The sequence below is a fragment of the Lampris incognitus genome, chromosome 5 (assembly GCF_029633865.1).
Source record: "Lampris incognitus isolate fLamInc1 chromosome 5, fLamInc1.hap2, whole genome shotgun sequence".
Taxonomy (NCBI): domain Eukaryota; kingdom Metazoa; phylum Chordata; class Actinopteri; order Lampriformes; family Lampridae; genus Lampris; species Lampris incognitus.
Genome location: NC_079215.1, coordinates 64,510,474 through 64,531,563, shown reverse-complemented (window position 1 = coordinate 64,531,563; position 21,090 = coordinate 64,510,474). Strand labels below are relative to the sequence as shown.

Sequence of the window (21,090 nt, the reverse complement as noted above, 5' to 3'; positions counted from 1 at the left end):
TTATTCCACCTTGTGTAGGGAGAACTTTAGAAAACTAGTCATGGTTTATTCCACCGTGTGTAGGGAGAACTTTAGAAAACTAGTCATGGTGTATTCCACCGTGTGTAGGGAGAACTTTAGAAAACTAGTCACTGTTTATTACGCCTTGTGTAGGGAGAACTTTAGAAAACTAGTCATGGTTTATTCCACCGTGTGTAGGGAGAACTTTAGAAAACTAGTCATGGTGTATTCCACCTTGTGTAGGGAGAAGTTTAGAAAACTAGTCATGGTTTATTCCACCTTGTGTAGGGAGAACTTTAGAAAACTAGTCATGGTTTATTTCACCTTGTGTAGGGAGAACTTTAGAAAACTAGTCATGGTTTATTCCACCTTGTGTAGGGAGAACTTTAGAAAACTAGTCATGGTGTATTCCACCGTGTGTAGGGAGAACTTTAGAAAACTAGTCATGGTTTATTCCACCTTGTGTAGGGAGAACTTTAGAAAACTAGTCATGGTTTATTCCACTTTGCATAGGGAGAACTTTAGAAAACTAACGCTCTTTCTGAGCATTTGTCTCTGTACTAATGGATAAGAGAAAGTTAAATGGAAAACAATATGTACGATTGTAGCTTTAATGATAAAAAACAGCATTTCCTTTCAGTGCCTTGTCCATCAAGAAAATGAGAAAACTAAATAAATTAAATAAATTAATTTTATTTTTATAAAATTTTACTTTTTTTAAAAAATAAATTAATTTTTAAACTGTAAGGCAGTGACAAGATATGACTTTGAAGGGTGTGTAAGCTTTCCACAAGAGCTGAATGGTCTGTTTATCTTTATCGCTTTACTCTGTCATCTACTGGTTACACAGGTATCCACATGTTGTGCCGTGGAGAGAATACCAGGGGACAATGCCTCATCCACATCTTCCTTCTTGAAAAGTTGGCTTTGGAAAAGTGAAGATTGCATGTGATAATGGACTATGCTCTTCTAATGTCCCCCACCCTGTCCAACATGTGCATGTACTGAATCATTCTGAATACCATCTCTCTGGGGTCCCGGGCTTTTATTGACTCGCTTTGCATCGTGTACAGCAATGGAAACAGATTTGAAAGTGTGCACACCAACATGCATGTAGATATATTAACAAGACTTTACAGAGATATATGCACTTCTCTCGTAATGTCAACAGATGACTAACCATCGCTGTACGCCTACCGCCTTGCAGCAAAGTGTACAAAAAAGGTTTTTCAGGGTGAAACAAACAGTTTTAGAAAGAGAACAGATTTGAGTCAAGTGTGCAGTAGATCACTTCAGTGTGGCTGTTGGCATTCTTGATTGAAATTAAATGCAGATGAGCCAGTCTGCTTGGCTGTCACTGAGCGGACTGTGGAAGGATGTGGGATACCTGGTGGAGATCCAGACGTGTAGCAGCGTCGAGAATGACGTTACAATAATACACCAACTCCACTGAGAACTTGTCTGAATACAAAGCGATAAAATTCAATTTTCCAATCACGGAAACCATCACCGACTGAAAACAGTGAAATGACTCACAACGGAAGGACTAACTAACAGTTTTAAAACTTCCGCTTTGATCTAATAACGACTAATATCGAAGTGAACATTCATCACACAAACACAATAAAATGCTACATCCATTCAGAAACAGGAAGTCTTGGTCTATATGCTCCATATTTGGTATTTATGTCAAGTTTGGTCACGTGGCAGCTGACAGCCGTGTGACACGACCCTCCCGGGGCTACCGGAACAAGAGGAGGAAATGGATTTAAGGTTCCTCCACATGTATTCTGGCCTAATAAGATCAGATCTGAGTCAAAAGGACTTCATATTACCAGCACAGCTACATCACCACAAAGTTGTTAGTGTCCTTTTGTATTTCTGAACATAAAGTGAGTTTAAAAAAAACAAAACACTAAAGTAAAAGAATGTACCCACTACCCTGTTTAGCCACGGAGTACACAGCATCAGATGAAAATACTCTTAAATATCTGCTTTATCAAACTATCAAAAGATGCCAAATTCGAGATATCCTTGAGTCTCACTTTGGACAAAGTGGGTGGCAGGAAGACAGAGGAAAAGAGGGACATCAAAGTGTCTTTCAATCACTTGATTCTTCCTCCTCCCCTCCTTCATATGCAGGCTCCCCAAGGTGAGTGGTTTTCATGTTCACTTGGTCGGGTTGTTCAGCATTCCAGCGGGGTTAATGGAATTAAAATCAATGACAATCTCGGTCCTCCTGGGCTTGAACTCCCTGCCAACACACACACACATACACAGTAAACACACGGTGAAAGACAAAAATCCCCTTTTCACTGCTGAAGGTCACAGTCTCATCCCCCCCCCCCCCGCAACACACACAAGAAAATTCGAGGTCTAGCCAGCTTGAAAAAAAAAACGATTCTATGGTTTGGTAAATTTACCAAGACCCTGTGAGGAGTCTAATAGGTCAGAGAATGCTTGCTTTTCTTTTTTCCCTTTAACCATTTACAGACTGGTGCTTCTCTTCACGCTGCTCTCCTCTCCCTCCGTCTTTTTTCACCTTCTATCCACCTTTAAGTCTCTTAGTAGGATACATAAGTGCGTGAATGAGAGGGAGGACAGTGGAGGATGCAAGGAGTAGAGGTGATGAAGGCACATGAGTTTAAATACTTGGGGTCAACTGTCCAAAGTAAGGGGGAGTGCAGAAGAGAGGTGAAGAAGGGCGTGCAGGCAGGGTAAAGTGGGTGGAGAAGAGTGTCAGGAGTGGTTTGTGACAGAAGGGTACCAGCAAGAGTTAAAGGGAAGGTTTACAAGATGGTTGTGAGACCAGCTATGTTGTATGGTTTGGAGACAGTGGCAATAATGAAAAGACAGGAGGTGGAGCTGGAGGTGGCAGAGTTGAAGATGATAAGATTTTCACTGGGAGTGATGAAGAAGGACAGGATTAGGAACGAGTATATTAGAGGGACAGCTCAGGTTGGACAGTTTGGAGACAAAGCAAGAGAGACAAGATTGAGATGGCTTGGACATGTGTGGAGGAGAGATGCTGGGTATATTGGGAGAAGGATGCCGAATATGGAGCTGGCAGGGAAGAGGAGAAGAGGAAGGCCAAAGAGGAGGTTTGTGGATGTGGTGAGGGAGGACATGCAGGTGGCTGGTGTGACAGAGGAAGATGCAGAGGACAGGAAGACATGGAAATGGATGATCCGCAGTGGCGCCCCCTAATGGGAGCAGCTGAAAGTAGTAGTAATAGTAGTAAGATGCATAAGTGTTACCTTCTCAAGGCAGAGTCACGTTTATATTTGTACCAAGAACCACCTGCTCTCAACAAGCCTCGAGAGTATAGCTAACACAGCTTAGCTAACGGAGTATAGCTAATTGTAGCATACACAGAGGGGTGAGCTCAGCCTTGTAGCTCAGTCTGTTATCCATCCACTGGCACATCTAAGCATCCATCATCCACAATTCCCCCCAACCCTCTGGAAATGGTTCCCAATACTGGAATAAAATTGGGGGGAAACAAATAAAAATGTGGCGGTAACGATAGATCAGGGATAAAAACTGCTCCATCGGTACCCGGTGAGGCCGAGACCAGGAGAGATACCGATTAATAGACTTGGGGATTTTTCTGTGTTTCGTTTGGCCATAACTTCGCCGAAGGGGAAACCGATATTTCTACAACCTATGAATCATCAAAAGCATCTCACATTATTCATATTCTAGGACAGCTATGATGGCGGCGACTGCAGACCTCTCTCCCAGTTCAGTCAGTATTACTGCAGTAGGTAATGGCAAACTGGTGAATTAAACGAGTGCTTTGGACAAACCTCAACCAAGTCCTGTTGTTAAAAAATAGATACAGAAACTGAGTTAAGTAAACACAAGACTCGGAGCCCTCTCAGAGAGTCCCCCCCCCCCGCCCCATATGATTTATCTCATGACACCACAGTAACCATAGTACCAGGCGTCTGGGTAGCGTAGCAGTCTATTCCCCTGCCTACCAACACGGGGATCGGCGGTTCGAATGCCCGTGTTACCTCCGGCTTGGTTGGGCGTCTCTACAGACACAATTGGCCGAGTCTGCAGGTGGGAAGCCGGATGTGGGTGTGTGTCCTGGTCGCTGCACTAGCGCCTCCTCTGGTCGGTCGGGGTGCCTGTTTGGGGGGGGGGGGCTTGGGGGAATAGCGTGATCCTCCCATGCGCTATGTCCCCTTGGCAAAACTCCTCACTGTCAGGTGAAAAGAAGTGGCTGGTGACTCCACATGCATCGGAGGAAGCATGTGGTAGTCTGCAGCCCTCCCCGGATCGGCAGAGGGGGCGGAGCAGAGACCGGGATGGCTCGGAAGAGTGGGGTAATTGGCCGGATACAACTAGGGGGGGGGATCCAAAAAAGAAACAAACATATTACCACTGTAACAGGACATTCCTTACACCTCTCTGAAGGAGTCAGAGACTAGCACCAGATGACACAGACCTCCTTTAAAAGCAGATTTGACCGACATGGTACACAGTTACACAATGACACACAATGACTTAATTAAAAAATGTTAGGGTTAATACTCCTGTCTGCGCCCCTGACCGAGGCATGGCGAGACGAACTGGAGATGGTCCCCGGGTGCTGCACGGCAGCTGCCCACTGCTCCTAGCTACACGGCTAGGATGGGTTAAATACAGAGGATGAATATCCCCAGGGGATTAATAAAGTATATCAAAATCAAAATAGAAAAAAAGAAGATAACTCTTAAAGCTTCATGCCAATTTCCCTTCATATTACCAATAATAAAATACCGTTAATCTGAAAATAAGGGGCGGCATGGTGGCACAGTGGGCAAGAAGGTCCTGGGTTCGAGCCTCGAGGATGACCCAGGATGACCTTGGGGGTCGTCCTCTGTGTGGAGTTTACATGTTCGCCCCGTGTCTGCGTGGGTTTTCTCCGGGGGCTCCGGTTTCCTCCCACAGTCCAAAGACATGTAGGTCAGGTGAATCGGCCAGACTAAATTGGCCCTAGGTAGGAATGTGTTTGTGTGTGTGTGTGGGCCCTGTGATGGCCTGGCGGCCTGTCCAGGGTGTCTCCCCACCTGCCGCCCAATGACTGCTGGGACAGGCTCCAGCATCCAGCACCAGGATAAGCGGTCCAGATAATGGATGGATGGACAGATGGATGGATGAAAATAAGTTTCTTAAGAGTCTTAATTTACTGCATCGAGCTCTTGGAATGGCATTTTTTAGCAAGTACTTTTCAAAACCAAAAAAAAAGAAACGTCTACACCCAATATCCCACTCTTCTGGTGCCAGCAGTCACTCTGCGTGGAGGACGTATCAGAATTTACAAACTAAAGAGGACACAGATAAATTAAACTAGGTATTGATTCTAAACGCTGTAAATCACACGGAAATGTGGATGCAATAATCTCCTCCTCACCCTGCGAGGTGATTAATAATTCCTGTCTGGAGTCTAAGATTTGCTCAGAAAATAATCTACAGTTGTGCATTAGCCTGCGTCTCACTGCCGAGAAACTGGCTCATAAAACTCCAGAGAAAAATGCTCAATATTGGAAGCTTTTCAAACTGAGCAGTAACAATAAAAGCCATCTGAGAAGAGGAAGCCGAGACAGAGAAGGATTTAAAGATAAATAAAAAGGACCCAATTTTAAAGCTTGCATCTGGAATTAACCTAGACCAGATAAAGTACACATATTTGCGTCTTCTTAAAGAAAGCCTATAAGGGGGTGTCTAGGTAGCGTAGCGGTCTATTCCATTGCCTATCGACACAGGGATCGCCGGTTCGAATCCCCACATTACCCCCGGCTTGGTCGGGCATCCCTACCGACGCAATTGGCCGTGTCTGTGGGTGGGAAGCCGGATGTGGATATGTGTCTTGGTCGCTGCACTAGAGCCTCCGCTGGTTGGTTGGGGGGGTAGCATGATCTTCCCATGCTACATCTCCCTGGTGAAACTCCTCACTCAGGTGAAAAGAGGCAGCTGGCGACTCCACATGTATGGGAGGAGACATGTGGTAGTCTGCAGCCCTCCCCAGATCAGCAGAGGGGGTGGAGCAGCGACCAGGGCAGCTTGGAAGAGTGGGGTACCGGTTGGCCGGATACAATTAAGGAGAAAAATGGGAACCCCCCCCCCCCCCCAAAAAAAAACAAAAAAAAAAACAAACATGTCTGTGGCGACATTCCCACAAAAAAAATCCCAAGCTAAGCACAGGTAGCGACATATTCTCCAACTCCAGCAGTGATTGGTCAACCAGACAGGAAAAGGCAGAACTTCCTCTTGAGAACAACCAGAGAGAAGCTTTGCTTGGTCCAACAAACACAGTATATTAACACAAGATGGTAACAGACATTTAATTTAGCTAGCAAGCAGCGACTGGCCAGAAGTTCCTCTGGTGGACGAGCCAGAGAGGAGCGTCAAAGATGGCTGACTGGTGGAGATCTTCGAGATAGCCACTTTAACATGTTCAGAAGTGTGTGTGTGAGTGTGTGTGTGTGTGTGTGAGTCTGCGTGTTACTCACCTGTATCCTATGCCTGCCATGTTAAGCAGGCGTCGGGAAGCCGTCATTTCTGTGCTATCATGGTACTTATCAGAAAGATAGATCACTTCCTTTATACCTGAAGAAGGACACGGAGGGAGGAACAGACAGGATGATGTCGGGGTGGACAGAGGAAAGGAGGGGAATGAATGAGCAGGAGAGAAAAAAATAAAGACAAATTGAAGCAGGCATCTCGGCAATAATGGCAACTGACTAGAGATTACTCAGAAAGTGACAGATTGAGTGATGGCAGGAAAGACAGTTATGTTGTAATGATAAGAAAGATCCTTTTTGGACAGAAAGATGGAAGGAAAAAAAAAGATGAGGGGGCAATCCATCTAAAATGTAATGCATCACTAAATTTTGTTAGGGTTAATACTCCTGTCTGTGCCCCTGAGCAAGGCAATGGAAAGAAGAGCTGGAGCTGGTCCCCGGGCGCTGCAGCTGCCCTCTGCTCCTGTACAATAAGATGGGTTCCATGCAGAGGACTAGTTCCACTGCAACCTGAACAATGACAAAATCAGGACTCAGGAACACTTTGTCATTTCATCCCATGCTCTTCCACACATGAAATGAAACGACACATAATTTCCCCCAGCCCACAGCAGCGCAACACAAAGACAAAAATACACATCCAAAAAACTACAAGAACTTCAAGAGCACGCATACTAACTAACACATATATCTAAACTAATACAAAGATCCATACTAAAAAAAAAAAAAAAAAATCACATTCCAAGGGAACGAACGCCAGCCAGGATGACTGTCGGAACGGCCGGTCTGCATGGGCTAGCAGCTAGCTTAGCCTGCCCCGCTTCCACGTCCTGTCAGACCGCCTTTGGTGCGGCCTCCTCAGGCGCAGCTCCAGGCAGGGCCGTGGTCCTTTGGCCCACCGGATGCAGCAGACCAAGCTCCCCCAGCTGATCCAGCGCCAGCTCGCCCAGCCTGACATCCTCAACACGCCTCCCCGCACTCCTCACAACGACAGCAAAAACACCACAGTCAATGCCAGGCGAGGCCGCCGCCAGACCTTCCTCGGTGTTATCGGAACTGCCAGTTTGCATGGGCTAGCAGTTAGCTTAGCCTGCCCCACTTCCGCATCCTGTCAGACCACCCTCAGTGTTACATCCAAAATAAATAAATAAATAAAGTTGCTTTCTTCTCTTTCTAAATCACTTTAAAAAAAACAGCTGCGCTATACAGCAATGCTTTACCAAGAAACGAAGGACGGGAACAAATAATAAATGGACTCGCTAAGGCGCCATGTAAACTCGCAATATACGTGCTAGTTAAGCAAACAAGGCATTAAAACTCACTGTATATCTATTATGTACAGTGGGGAGAACAAGTATTTGATACACTGCCGATTTTGCAGGTTTTCCCACTTACAAAGCATGTAGAGGTCTGTAATTTTTATCATAGGTACACTTCAACTGTGAGAGATGGAATCTAAAACAAAAATCCAGAAAATCACATTGTATGATTTTTAAGTAATTAATTTGCTTTTTATTGCATGACATAAGTATTTGATACATCAGAAAAACAGAACTTAATATTTGGTAAAGAAACCTTGTTTGCAATTACAGAGATCAGACGTTTCCTGTAGTTCTTGACCAGGTTTGCACACACTGCAGCAGGGATTTTGGCCCACTCCTCCATACAGATCTTCTCCGGATCCTTCAGATTTCGGGGCTGGCGCTGGGCAACACGGACTTTCATCTCCCTCCAAAGATTTGCTATTGGGTTCAGGTCTGGAGACTGGCGAGGCCACTCCAGGACCTTGAGATGCTTCTTACGGAGCCACTCCTTAGTTGCCCTGGCTGTGTGTTTCGGGTCGTTGTCATGCTGGAAGACCCAGCCACGACCCATCTTCAATGCTCTTATTGAGGGAAGGAGGTTGTTGGCCAAGATCTCGCGATACATGGCCCCATCCATCCTCCCCTCAATACGGTGCAGTCGTCCGGTCCCCTTTGCAGAAAAGCATCCCCAAAGAATGATGTTTCCACCTCCATGCTTCACGGTCGGGATGGTGTTCTTGGGGTTGTACTCATCCTTCTTCTTCCTCCAAACACGGCGAGTGGAGTTTATACCAAAAAGCTCTATTTTGGTCCCATCAGACCACATGACCTTCTCCCATTCCTCCTCTGGATCATCCAGATGGTCATTGGCAAACTTCAGACGGGCCTGGACATGCGCTGGTTTGAGCAAGGGGACCTTGCATGCGCTGCAGGATTTTAATCCATGACGGCGTCATGTGTTACTAATGGTTTTCTTTGAGACTGTGGTCCCAGCTCTCTTCACGTCATTGACCAGGTCCTGCTGTGTAGTTCTGGGCTGATCCCTCACCTTTCTCATGATCATTGATGCCCCACGAGATGAGATCTTGCATGGAGCCCCAGACCGAGGGAGATTGACAGTCATCTTCCATTTTCTAATAATTGCGCCAACAGTTGTTGCCTTCTCACCAAGCTGCTTGCCTATTGTCCTGTAGCCCATCCCAGCCTTGAGCAGGTCTACAATTTTGTCCCTGATGTCCTTAGACAGCTCTCTGGTCTTAGCCATTGTGGAGAGGTTGGAGTCTGATTGATTGAGTGTGTGGACAGGTGTCTTTTATACAGGTAACAAGTTCAAACAGGTACAGTTAATACAGGTAATGAGTGGAGAACAGGAGGGCTTCTTAAAGAAAAACTAACAGGTCTTTGAGAGCCGGAATTCTTACTGGTTGGTAGGTGATCAAATACTTATTTCATGCAATAAAATGCAAATTAATTATTTCAAAATCAGACAATGTGATTTTCTGGGTTTTTGATTTAGATTCCGTCTCTCACAGTTGAAGTGTACCTATGATAAAAATTACAGACCTCTACATGCTTCGTAAGTGGGAAAACCTGCAAAATCGGCAGTGTATCAAATACTTGTTCTCCCCACTGTATGTAATGGAAGAAATATTAAAACTTGTTTGTATTCCTTGTTAACACACTGGTAGGAGACAGTAAAATTGATCCAACTCTCTTCAATAATTTTCATTTTGAACCCATCTGTCATTCCAACCACACACCTCCCCACTGTCACACTTCCCTCATACATATCCTGCACCACTCCTACATACTGCTCTGGAACTCCCGACTTCCTCATACAATACCACACCTCCTCTCTCGGCACCCTGTCATATGCTTTCTCTAAATCCACAAAGACACCATGTACCTCCTTCTGGCCTTCTCTATACTTCTCCATCAACACTCTCAAAGCAAACATCAAATCTGTGGTGCTCTTTCCTGGCATGAAACCATACTGCTGCTGCTGATCATCACCTCTCCTCTTAACCTAGCTTCTCCTACTCTTTCCCATATCTTCATGCTGTGGCTGATCAACTTTATACCTCTGTAGCTGCTACAGTTCTGCACAATCATATACAATTTTAATGTAGATATCAAGACTTCACAAATTCAAACGGAATTAAAGACATATTTAAGACTTTTCAAGGACCCACAGACACTCTGAAACATCGGGTATCTTCTGAGGGAAGGGTGCAGGTTGGAGAGTATGGTCTGACGACATCAGACAAGTAAACCGGCACCAGACCATTAAGAGCCCTTACAGGTTAATAGGAATACTTTAAAGTCTGCTTTAGCTTGTACTGGGAGTCAGGGAAGTACCAGTATGTCTGCTACATGATCGAGTCTGGAGATGTGGTCAGCTGCTGCAGAATTCTCACCCAGCAGAAGAGTTTTAACAGCCGAATACAGCAAGCCAAATGAAAGAACATTACTATAGTCCATATTACTATGTTAACATATTCTTGAGGACACAAATGCATATATTAAAGATTTGGCATTTGCCACAGATAGAATAAGTCAGATGTTTTGCAATCTTGTGAAAAAGGAAAAAAGCCATTTGGAATAACAGCTGTGTATCATCAGCATAACAATGGAACCTGATATTTGTAGACAATATCATCAAGAGGTAGCATGTGAAAGGAGAAAAGGCCTTAAAACTGAGGTACATAAATATTTACTCGGGAAATGTCAAAGTAGCATTACATGTCAAATATGTTCTGCGAGTTGTTTTTTTTTTTTTAATGGCTTCCTTAATGAGTTTTTTCTTTCATATATCACACACAGAAATAAAAAAACCAATCAAGGCATTTAAAAAAAACTCCAGTTCATCTCTCAGCCCAAGCACCATGGCTGTTATTCTATGCTTTCTCCTCTCTTGCTGGCTTCAAACCCTATTTCCGAATCCCTCCCAGTGGTCTTTCCATTCAGTCTTTTATTGCTTCCCATCTACCCCCCCCCCCAATTCCTTTTCTTCCCTGTCTTATGTCCAAACGATGAGTTTGTTTCTCCCATTACTTCCCTCCCAGAGAGGCCAGCCGAGGAGGAGGAGGAGGAGGAATAGAGAGCTAGAGCGAGACAAAGAACAAGTGACACAGGAGGAAAGATCACCTGAAATGACAGAACAGTCACAAAGGAGTTGCAGAAAAACAGCAAAACCTACTCGACTGCAAGAGACTGAAGGGGATTTGACTAGAAAGTGAAGAAAAAGAAAGGATAGGATAGTGAGAAATAAGACACAATTGGGGAAAAGGAAAGAGATTAGATGAGACAAAGCGAGAGAGGAAAAAAAATTAATCAACAAAACAGTGAAAAGAAATGGAGGGAAAGAGACTTTGGGGGGGGGGAAGGAGGCGAGAGAGCCTTGCCTGGTTTTAATATGGCAATAAGTCTCCCTCTTAACACACTCATGGGACAGAAGTTCTTCACCTCTCATTAACCCTTTATGCTCTTTTTTCCATCTTTCTCACTCTTGCCATCTCTTTTGCGTATTCTATAAAGCTCTTGCTATGGTCAACTTTGACCTCTCTACTCTAAAGTTAAATGATGGGAAACTCCACTGCATACAAATCAGGCTTCTAAAGCAATCCCAACTTTTTATTTGAGACTTCATCTACCTCCATAACAAGCTATCCAAATCCAACCATAAGACCTCCCCACCCCTCTGAGTCACAATTAATCTTAACTTTAATTTACATGTTTTTCTGCATACTTATATTTCACCGGCAACTGGGAGCCCTTCTGAGAGACCTGCTCAAGCTAGAAGAATGACTTCCACCCCATTTGCTCTAGATCATATTACCTAACCCCCTAGAGCCCCTCTAGCAGTTTCACTTGGTCGCCATCTTGGAAACGCTGCCAGGCAGTATATCCTCTACCAACAAACCTGGACCTCTAGCTTTAACAATGGGGAGTCCTCTATACCTCAAGTTCTGAGACACGTTATCATTTGCATTTCATATTTAGGATCACTGGTAAACGGTACTCAACATGGAGCGTTACAGGCAGCGGTGTTCCAAAGGACGTTGTTTTCACAGAAAGTTTTTTTTTAAAATATATATAGTATATACTTATTAATATATATATACTTTACCGGCGCTTGTATGCATGCACTATGCACCACCTCAGGAATCATTGAAATTTACAAGTGACCCGTCATGTTATTGGTGGATTTCTTGGTGCGTCGATTGGCCACTTTTGCCGACATCGTGACTTTGCACAGTCTTACATTGTCAGTGCAGCCATCTTTAGCACTTCAAATGGTCCTATTCTGGGGCGTCCAGATGGCGTGGCAGTCTATTCCGTTGCCTGCCAACACGGGGATCGCCGGTTCGAATCCCTGTGTTACCTCCGGCTTGGTCGGGTGTCCCTGCAGACACAATTGGCCGTTTCTGTGGGTGAGAAGCCGTATGTGGGTATGTGCCCTGGTCACTGCACTAGCGCTTCCCCTGGTCGGTCAGGGGGCCTGTTCGCGGGGGAGGGGGAACTGGGGGGAATAGCGTGATCCTTCCAAGTGCTAATGTCCTTACTGTCAGGTGAAAAGCGGCTGGTGACTCCACATGTATGGGAGGAGGCATGTGGTAGTCTGCAGCCCTCCCCGGATCGGAAGAGGGGGTGGAGCAGTGACCGGGACGGCTCGGAAGAGTGGGGTAATTGGCCAAGTACAATTGGGCAGAAAAAAGGGGTGGGCTCCCCCCAAAAAAGAAAAAATGGGCCTATTCTACACTGATCGAGTGCACTTCCTCACTATAATTAAACTGTCTCTGATATTACCTCATTACTGCCAGTGACAATGGGACCACTAAGTTCACTCAAGGTTACCTCAGGTTACTATCTTTTCAAGCCATAATTCGATCTACTACCAACACAGTTTGTCACCAGTCTTGACCCTCATTCTGATGTGCCGATATCATAACAGGTCCTTCGCTTACCTTCTGTTTTAATCAACAGTTAAACATGGACCCCCCTCCGACTCTAGAAAGTAAGAGGTCCGGTATCCACTCAGATTGTGTTTCCTCAAAGCGGCTGCCAGCGCTTCATTCAGGGGTGTCCCAGATTTATGAATTATAGCACACACAGCACCACGAATACTTGCTGATTCTGATATGTACGACTATATATCTTTGATTATGACTCTAGCGTACTTCCTCTCTTGTTTAACAGCATGCAGATGACTGGAAACAGAACAGCAAATCACATGGCTGCCATGCTGTGCTACCCTAGCTAACTAGTAATAATCCTACAACACAACTGTTTGGCCCAAACAAAACTTTGCAAATGAACGCTAGCTGCCCAGAAATAACCCCTTTCCTTGTGAGGACCTCAAAAACGTCCCCACTAGTTAGATGGATAATAATAATAATAATAATAATTTTTAAAAAAAAAACACACACAGCGTTACAGACAGACACCTGTGTGAGGATGATACTCTGCAGTACATTTCCATAGAAAGCCGTGAAATTGCCAGTTTCTTAATGAATTCATCCTTATCCACTTACAGCGTCCTCACCTGCTTTAAGAGTGCCTCTGCAGCCCAACACACCTAATTTAAAGAAATGTTCTTCATCGCTACTGTTATACTGCCAAGTTGTAATTTCATACAGATAAAAATACACCGCACCCTTCTACATAGATCATTTTTTCCACGGTACTGAATTGAAGAAAATGGCAAGGGTCTGATAGCCGATATAAAAAGGAATCAGCACTGTGTCAACGGGCACAAGCGTAAAAAAAATAATGTCATTAATTAAGGACAGATCAGACTTGATGGCGAACAAGTGAGACTGAAGACTTGGTTTTTTTTTTCCGGGCCCCCCCCTCCCCTTTTTCTCCCCAGTTGTACCTGACCAATTACCCCACTGTTCTGAACAGTCCCGGTCACTGCTCCACCCCCTCTGCTGATCCAGGGAGGGCTGCAGACTACCACATGTGGAGTCGCCAGCTGCTTCTTTTCACCCGACTGTGAGGAGTTTCACCAGGGGAATGTAGCGTGTGAGAGGATCACGCTATTCCCCCGTTACCCCTCCCCCCTGAACAGGCGCCCCGACCGACCAGAGGAGGCGGTAGTGCAGCGACCAGGACGCATACCCACACCCGGCTTCCCACCTGAAGACACGGTCAATTGTATCTGCAGGGACGCCTGACCAAGCCGGAGGTAACATAGGGATCGAACCAGCGATCCCCGTGTTGGCAGGCAACAGAATAGACCGGCACGCCACCCAAGGAGACAGCGGTTTTAATTACTGTGACAGCATTTCTGTTTTAAGATGGAAGACTGAAACGTTTCTTGTAGTGTTGAGTCTGTCTCTCCCCCCAACTTTAACAGTGAGGTGGCCTGAAAACACAACACAACACATCTGTACACAGTCACACATGCAAAGACACCGCGTGTACACATGTATAAAGTCTGCCAATTGGAAACTGAGACTATTCAGTATTCACAGCATCATGCACACATGCGCTGAACATGGAAGCCCGAAGAGAGGGTGCACATTAGAAGATTCAAGAAAAATCAAGACCAATTCTGAAAACGCACAGAATCACTCAGATTAAGACGGTACAGGTGTTTTTTTTCCATTCCAAGGTGAATGAATGCTTTCACACAAGACAAGCGAGCACAAATAAGGTGCAGCACGTTGGCAGTATAGCCGAGTATCCTGCTGATTGCTAATCAAGTTGCTGACAACTTGGCCTCCAGTCTCAGAGCAATTTGCCAACGAGACACCAATCAAAAAGGGAACTGCAAGACTCAATAAATGAGAAAAACAAAAAATAAATCATGAATTCTTCCTCTGTGTGACTCGTGACTCCTCATGTGCATCATTTTCAACATCCTCCCTTCAACTCACCTCAGCCTCACTGATGGGGAGGTAGCATCAAAGATAAAGTTGGTCACGAATGTACTTCGTTATATTCACTGATTTCAGATTACGCCCACTGACGGACAGACGGACGGACTAACTTGCTTGTACAACTAGAGAGCGGGATGATTGGCCGGGTACAACTGCGGGGAAAAGGGGGGGTGTCTATGCATATTGCATATATACTTGTGATGACAGAGTTAGCACTAGCAATATTCATAAATTGCATAAATTTTGCATTTTCTTGCAGAAACATTGCAACTTTTTTTAAACAGGCATATAAACACATGTATACAGTAAAACCCGACTACCAAACCTAGTAAATAAAACTGTTAAGATACCAGACCAGACACGCAGATCGGCTGTTCTCACATACTGACCTGCTTGGATGATGAGCTTGGCACACTCATTGCAGGGAAACAGAGCCACATACATGGTACAGCCCTTCACATCCGCACTATTCTTGTTCATGATGGCATTCAGCTCGGCATGGCACACTGAGAGCGAGAGAGAGAGAGAGAGAGAGAGAGAGAGAGAGAGAGAGAGAGAGAGAGAGTGAGAGAGAGAGAGGGAGGCTCAAAACCACATTTAAATTTCACCAAATCCATTAGGGCCGTCTGCTCATTAGTCCATTAGGAAGCCTTGAAAAACTGAAACATGAAGGTATGATAATTAAGCAGTGACCTGAATGTTTGTAGGGTTTTTCCACAGCGATAATGTGTGTGTGCCGAGGCTCTTTGTGGCTCCAGTTCTGGAAAAGTACAAAAGCCTCTGCCAGCAGTGGCAGATTACCATGTCCCTCCACACCAATACACATACAGCTCTGCTGCACACACATGATGCAAAAATAATGACGCAAATTAATCCTGGATGCAGAGCTATACAAAGACACGGACACACACAACCGTGCATACACACAAGCACACCCATGTGCATGTGCTTCAACACACACACACACACACACACACACACACACACACACACACACACACACACACACACACACACACACACACACACACACTGTCAACCAGTCATGGTGGGTTTTTGAAAGTCAGGTACAACAATGGCAGGAGGTGGTAATAGTTTGTGTCAAGTCAAGCAGATTTTATTTGCGTAGCCCAATATCACACATCACTAATGTGCCTCAGTTGGCTTTACAGCAACACAACATCCTGTCCTTAGACCCTCACATCGGATAAGGAACAGCTCCCTAAAAAAACCTTTAACAGGGACAAAATAGGAAGAAACCTCAGGGAGAGCAACAGAGGAGGGGTCTCTCCCCCAAGACGGACAACGTGCAATGGATGTTGTGTTCACGCAATTTACACAACACAACATTGAAAGAGGATAACAGAATTATAATGGACTTATAAGACATATGATAAGGAGGGTGACAAGCCGTGTCCACATGCCACTGGAATGGCCTAGGACCTGAGCCACGTGACTATCATCACCATGTAGAGCTGACAGGAGGACAGACTACACATGCCCACAGGGGGAGACACACATCACACCATTCACATAAGGAAGGGAAAAGACAGGAGGTGGAGCTGGAGGTGGCAGAGCAGAACGTACATGCTAGCTGGCCGTCGGCTGTAGTCTTTGCGGTGTGTTCAAGTGCCACTTTCTGGCCCAGACGGCAGGTGACGTGAGGCGACGCAACAGTCGGCCTTCATCACTGCTAGTCGGTTTGGTGTGTCTGGGCCTTAACACGTCAGGCTAGGACTCCACAGTCTACACCCATCTACAGGCCAGAGGCCACTCTTTCAAGGATGAGGATGTGCACATCCTTGATAGGAGGAATGCTGGTTTGAACGGGGAGTCAAAGAGGCCATCTATGTTAAGAGGGAACGACCATCCCTGAACCGGGGGGGGGGGGGGGGGCTAAGAGTACATTTGTCACCATCTTACAATGCTGTGATTGCAGCCATTCCCCAATCCTCTGTGAACAGTACACATGGCCATTGAAACTCTAGTTCATGGTCACGGCATTTTGCATATGAAACTGATTGTTGGTTTCGGTCGTTATGCCACTGTATTGTTTATACGGGTGGGGATACCTGCAGTCAGGTGAGACTGAAGAGGTCACTTAGATGAGTGATGAAATGTTTCTCTCTCAATAAACGTTGTGTCCAGATGAACTGATTCAACTTTCTTTATCTTCTCCAAATGTTAGCAACACTTCCTCACCAACTCTTTCTGAGGAAACTCCATAAAGTCGAGGTACTCTACAGCAGCTCCACTGAATCCATCATCACCTTTAACATCACAGCCTGCTTTGGTGCTTTGAGCAACATCCACCGTGATCCTCTCAACAAAATCATCAAAATGAGCAGCAAAATCATTGGACAGGATCTAGAACCACTAAGCAGCATCTACAGCAGAAGGTGCAAAAGAAAAGGACTACAAATAGCCTCGGACACCACACACATACTACACAACCAATACAGCCACCATCTGCAGGCAGCAGATACAGGTCACTTCCACTCAAGACCAAGCGGGCCATGTCAAGCTTTGTGCCTACTTCCATTAGACTTATCAATGCCTGAGCTATCTCAAGGCTTGACCTCATTTATATATTTACTACTATTTACTACCAACACGGGGATTGCTGGTTCGAATCCCCCGCGTTGCCTCCGGCTTGGTCGGGAGTCCCTACAGAAACAATTGGCTGCGTATGCGGATGGGAAGTCGGATGTGGGTATGTGTCCTGGTCGCTGCACTAGCGCCTTTTCTGGTCGGTCGGGGCACCTGTTCGGGGGGGGGGGGTACTGGGGGGGAATAGCGTGATCCTCCCATGCACTACGTCCCCCTGGTGAAACTCCTCACTGTCAGGTGAAAAGAAGCGGCCGGTGACTCCACATGTATCAGAGGAGGCATGTGGTAGTCTGCAGCCCTCCCCGGATCAGCAGAGGGGGTGGAGCAGCGACTGGGATGGCTCGGAAACGTGGGGTCATTGGCCAAGTACAATTGGAAGAAGAAGGAGGGAAAATAAAAAAATAAAAAATGTAAACACGAGTTGGAGATAAGAAGTAATCCAGAGCTTCTACTGGACCTACTAAACTAGCGTCCTTTAGGTCTACGTCAGCAAAAATTACATTAGATTCTTGAGTTTAATTTGAGGCACTGCTGTGAACAGGAGGCATTTCCATCTGTCACCTAAACTACCGCCAATTCCCAAAACGCAGAAAATCCTCCACTACAGCTTTAAGAAATGACTGAGGTGAATGTGTGCAAAGAGAACAGGGAGAGTTGTGTGATCTCACCATACGGGTACTTTGTCTCCAATGGGTTGTCGGCTTTTCGTGACCATGGCAACAGGTTGTCGTCACAACCGTTGGGCATTCCATTGTAACCAATGCCAACAATTTTATTCTCCTGGTTCACGATACAGGCTCCTACCTATTGGGGGGAGAGAGAGAGAGAGACTTTTATGTATCTTCATCTTATTATTCATCCATTCATTACCCAAACCGCTTATCCGTACTCAGGGTCGCAGGATGCTGGAGCCTATCCCATCAGTCATTGGGCGGCAGACGGGGAGACACCCTGGACAGGCCACCAGGCCATCACAGGGCCGACACACAAACACACACACAAACACATATTCACACCTAGGGACAATTTAGTACGGCCAATTCACCTGACCTACATGTCTTTGGACTGTGGGAGGAAACCGGAGCCCCCGGAGGAAACCCACGCAGACATGGGGAGAACATGCAAACTCCACACAGAGGACGATCCGGGACGACCCCCAAGGCTGGACTACCCTGGGGCTCGAACTGAGGGCCCTCCTGCTGTGAGCTGACCACCTTGCCACCCTCTGTATATACTTTTTTTTTTTTAGAGTGAGAGAACACCAAGGACATATCGCTCACAATGAACAGGCATGATGAATATTAAAAAAAAGAAGAAAAAAAGGTGAATTCTTCTGATCAGAGACTATAACCAGCCTCCTGGCTGGCCCGCCACTTTATGCAACCCACTGTATTTTAAGACTTGCAATATCCAGTGGCACACCAATTCCAGGTTATAAGGAGACTGGCTGGTCTTCTTTAGACATGTTCTGATTTAAGGAATAACATGCAGACACAGTGAGGCACTTTTGACCTTTTATATAATTGGAACTTGCACACAACAACAACAACCTTGGACCCAAAACAGGTCCACCAAGAAAGAAATTTTTTTTAAAAAAATAAAATGGGTATCCAACAAGTCCTTTTGAGTGCACCCAGTTCAACAAAAGGCACTCTGCTCTTTTCCCTACTAGTCTCTAAACTGACTTACCTCCCATTTTATGCTTTAGCAACATGTTTTTCCCCTTTCTTAAAAATCTTTTGCTGTATTGCTCTACGTTGTTGTATTGCTCTACGTTGTTGTATTGCTCTGTGTTGTTGTATTGCTCTATGTTGTTGTATTGCACTACGTCGTTGTATTACTCTATGTTGCTGTATTGTTCTATGTTGTTGTACTGCTCTACGTTATTGCATTGCTCTATGTTGTTGTATTACTCTATGTTGTTGTATTGTTCTATGTTGTTGTACTGCTCTACGTTATTGCATTGCTCTATGTTGTTGCATTGCTCTATGTTGTTGTATTGTACTACGTTGTTGCATTACTCTATGTTGTTGTATTGATCTATGTTGTTGTATTGCTCTATGTTGTATTGCTCTACATTGTTGTATTGTTCTATGTTGTATTGCTCTACATTGTATTGTTCTGTGTTGTTGTGTTGCTCTACGTTGTTGTATTACTCTATGTTGTACTGCTCTATGTTGTATTGTTCTATGTTGTTGTATTGCTCTACGTTGTTGCATTACTCTATGTTGTTGTATTGCCCTATGTTGTATTGCTCTACGTTGCTGTATTGTTCTATGCTGTTGTATTGCTCTACATTGTTGTATTACTCTATGTTGTATTGCTCTATGTTGTTGTATTGCTCCACTTTGTTGTATTGCTCTATGTTGTTGTATTGCTCTACGTTGTTGTATTACTCTATGTTGTTGTATTGCTCTATGTTGTCGTATTGCTCTACATTATGGTATTACTTTACGTTGTTGTATTGCTCTACATTGTTGTATTGTTCCATGTTGTTGTAGTACTCTATGTTGTATTGCGTTACGTTGTTGTATTACAACAACAACATAGAACAATACAACAACGAAGAGCAATACAACAGCTCTACGTTGTTGCATTACTCTACGTTGTTGTATTGCTCTACGTTGTTGTATTGTTCTATGTGGTTGTATTACTCTACGTTGTTGTATTGTTCTATGTGGTTGTATTGCTCTACGTTGTTGCATTACTCTATGTTGTTGTATTGCTCTATGTTGTATTGCTCTACATTGTTGTATTACTCAATGTTGTTGTATTGCTCTACGTTGTTGTATTGCTCTACATTGTTGTATTGTTCTGTTGTTGCATTGCTCCACATTATGGTATTACTCTATGTTGTTGTATTGCTCTATGTTGTATTGCTCTACATTGTTGTATTACTCTACATTGTTGTATTGCTCTTCTATACATATAACTGGATCTTACTGGGATTTTGAGTTATCTTTTACAATGTGTTTTAGCAATACTGTACATAACTAGTCATGATAAAGCCTCCTTGAATTGAGAGAGAGACAGACAAACAGACAGACAAAGACAGAGAGAGAGAGACAGTGAGAGAGACAGAGACAGACAGGCAGACACAGACAGAAACAGACAGACAGGGAGATTATAAAAACTGGTTTCAGTGCATAAAAAACAAGGAATGCACTGATTTCACTTTTCCCTGCAGATATGATTCACGTTTCATAGTACAAATCTTGACGTATCAGCTGATGCTCTGCACCAAGCTGATCCATTACTTTGGCTGAACAGTGCAGATTTTATTTTTTCAAATTTTCTCCCATTTTTCTCCCCAGTTGTATCCGGCCAATTACCCCACTCTTCCGAGCCGTCCCGGTCGTTGCTCCACCCCCTCTACCGAGCCAGGGAGGGCTGCAGACTACCATATGCCTCCTCTGACACATGTGGAGTCGCCAGCTGCTTCTTTTTCACCTGACAGTGGGGAGTTTCACCAGGGGGACATAACGCGTGGGAGGATCCTGCTATTCCCCCCAGTTTCCCCTCCCCCCCAAACATGTGCCCCGACCAACCACAGGAGGCGCTAGTGCAGTGACCAGGACACATACCCACATCCGGCTTCCCACCCCTACGCCCAATTGTGTCTGTAGGGATGCCCGACCAAAGCCGGAGGTAACATGGGGATTCAAACCAGCAAATCCCCATGTTGGTAGGAAACAGAATAGACCACTACGCCACCCGGACACCTGTTAGTGCCAATTTTAACCATTAGTTTGGGCTCAATGGCCAAAATAATTG

At 45.0% G+C, this 21,090-nt stretch overlaps 1 protein-coding gene across 1 annotated transcript in view; it reads right to left on the bottom strand.

Moving 5' to 3' along the window:
- Nucleotides 1–809: 809 nt before the first annotated feature.
- The window catches only part of dctd (dCMP deaminase), a 36,276-nt gene continuing 15,995 nt past the window's right edge, over nt 810–21,090 (bottom strand). Inside the window, exons 3-6 of the mRNA XM_056280742.1 lie at nt 17,985–18,120; nt 15,096–15,212; nt 6,504–6,600; nt 810–2,254 (exon numbers count right to left, since the gene is read on the bottom strand). Of these exons, the coding sequence (XP_056136717.1) occupies nt 2,170–2,254; nt 6,504–6,600; nt 15,096–15,212; nt 17,985–18,120 (435 nt within the window). The 3' untranslated portion in view covers nt 810–2,169. The remainder of the gene's footprint in view (nt 2,255–6,503; nt 6,601–15,095; nt 15,213–17,984; nt 18,121–21,090) is intronic.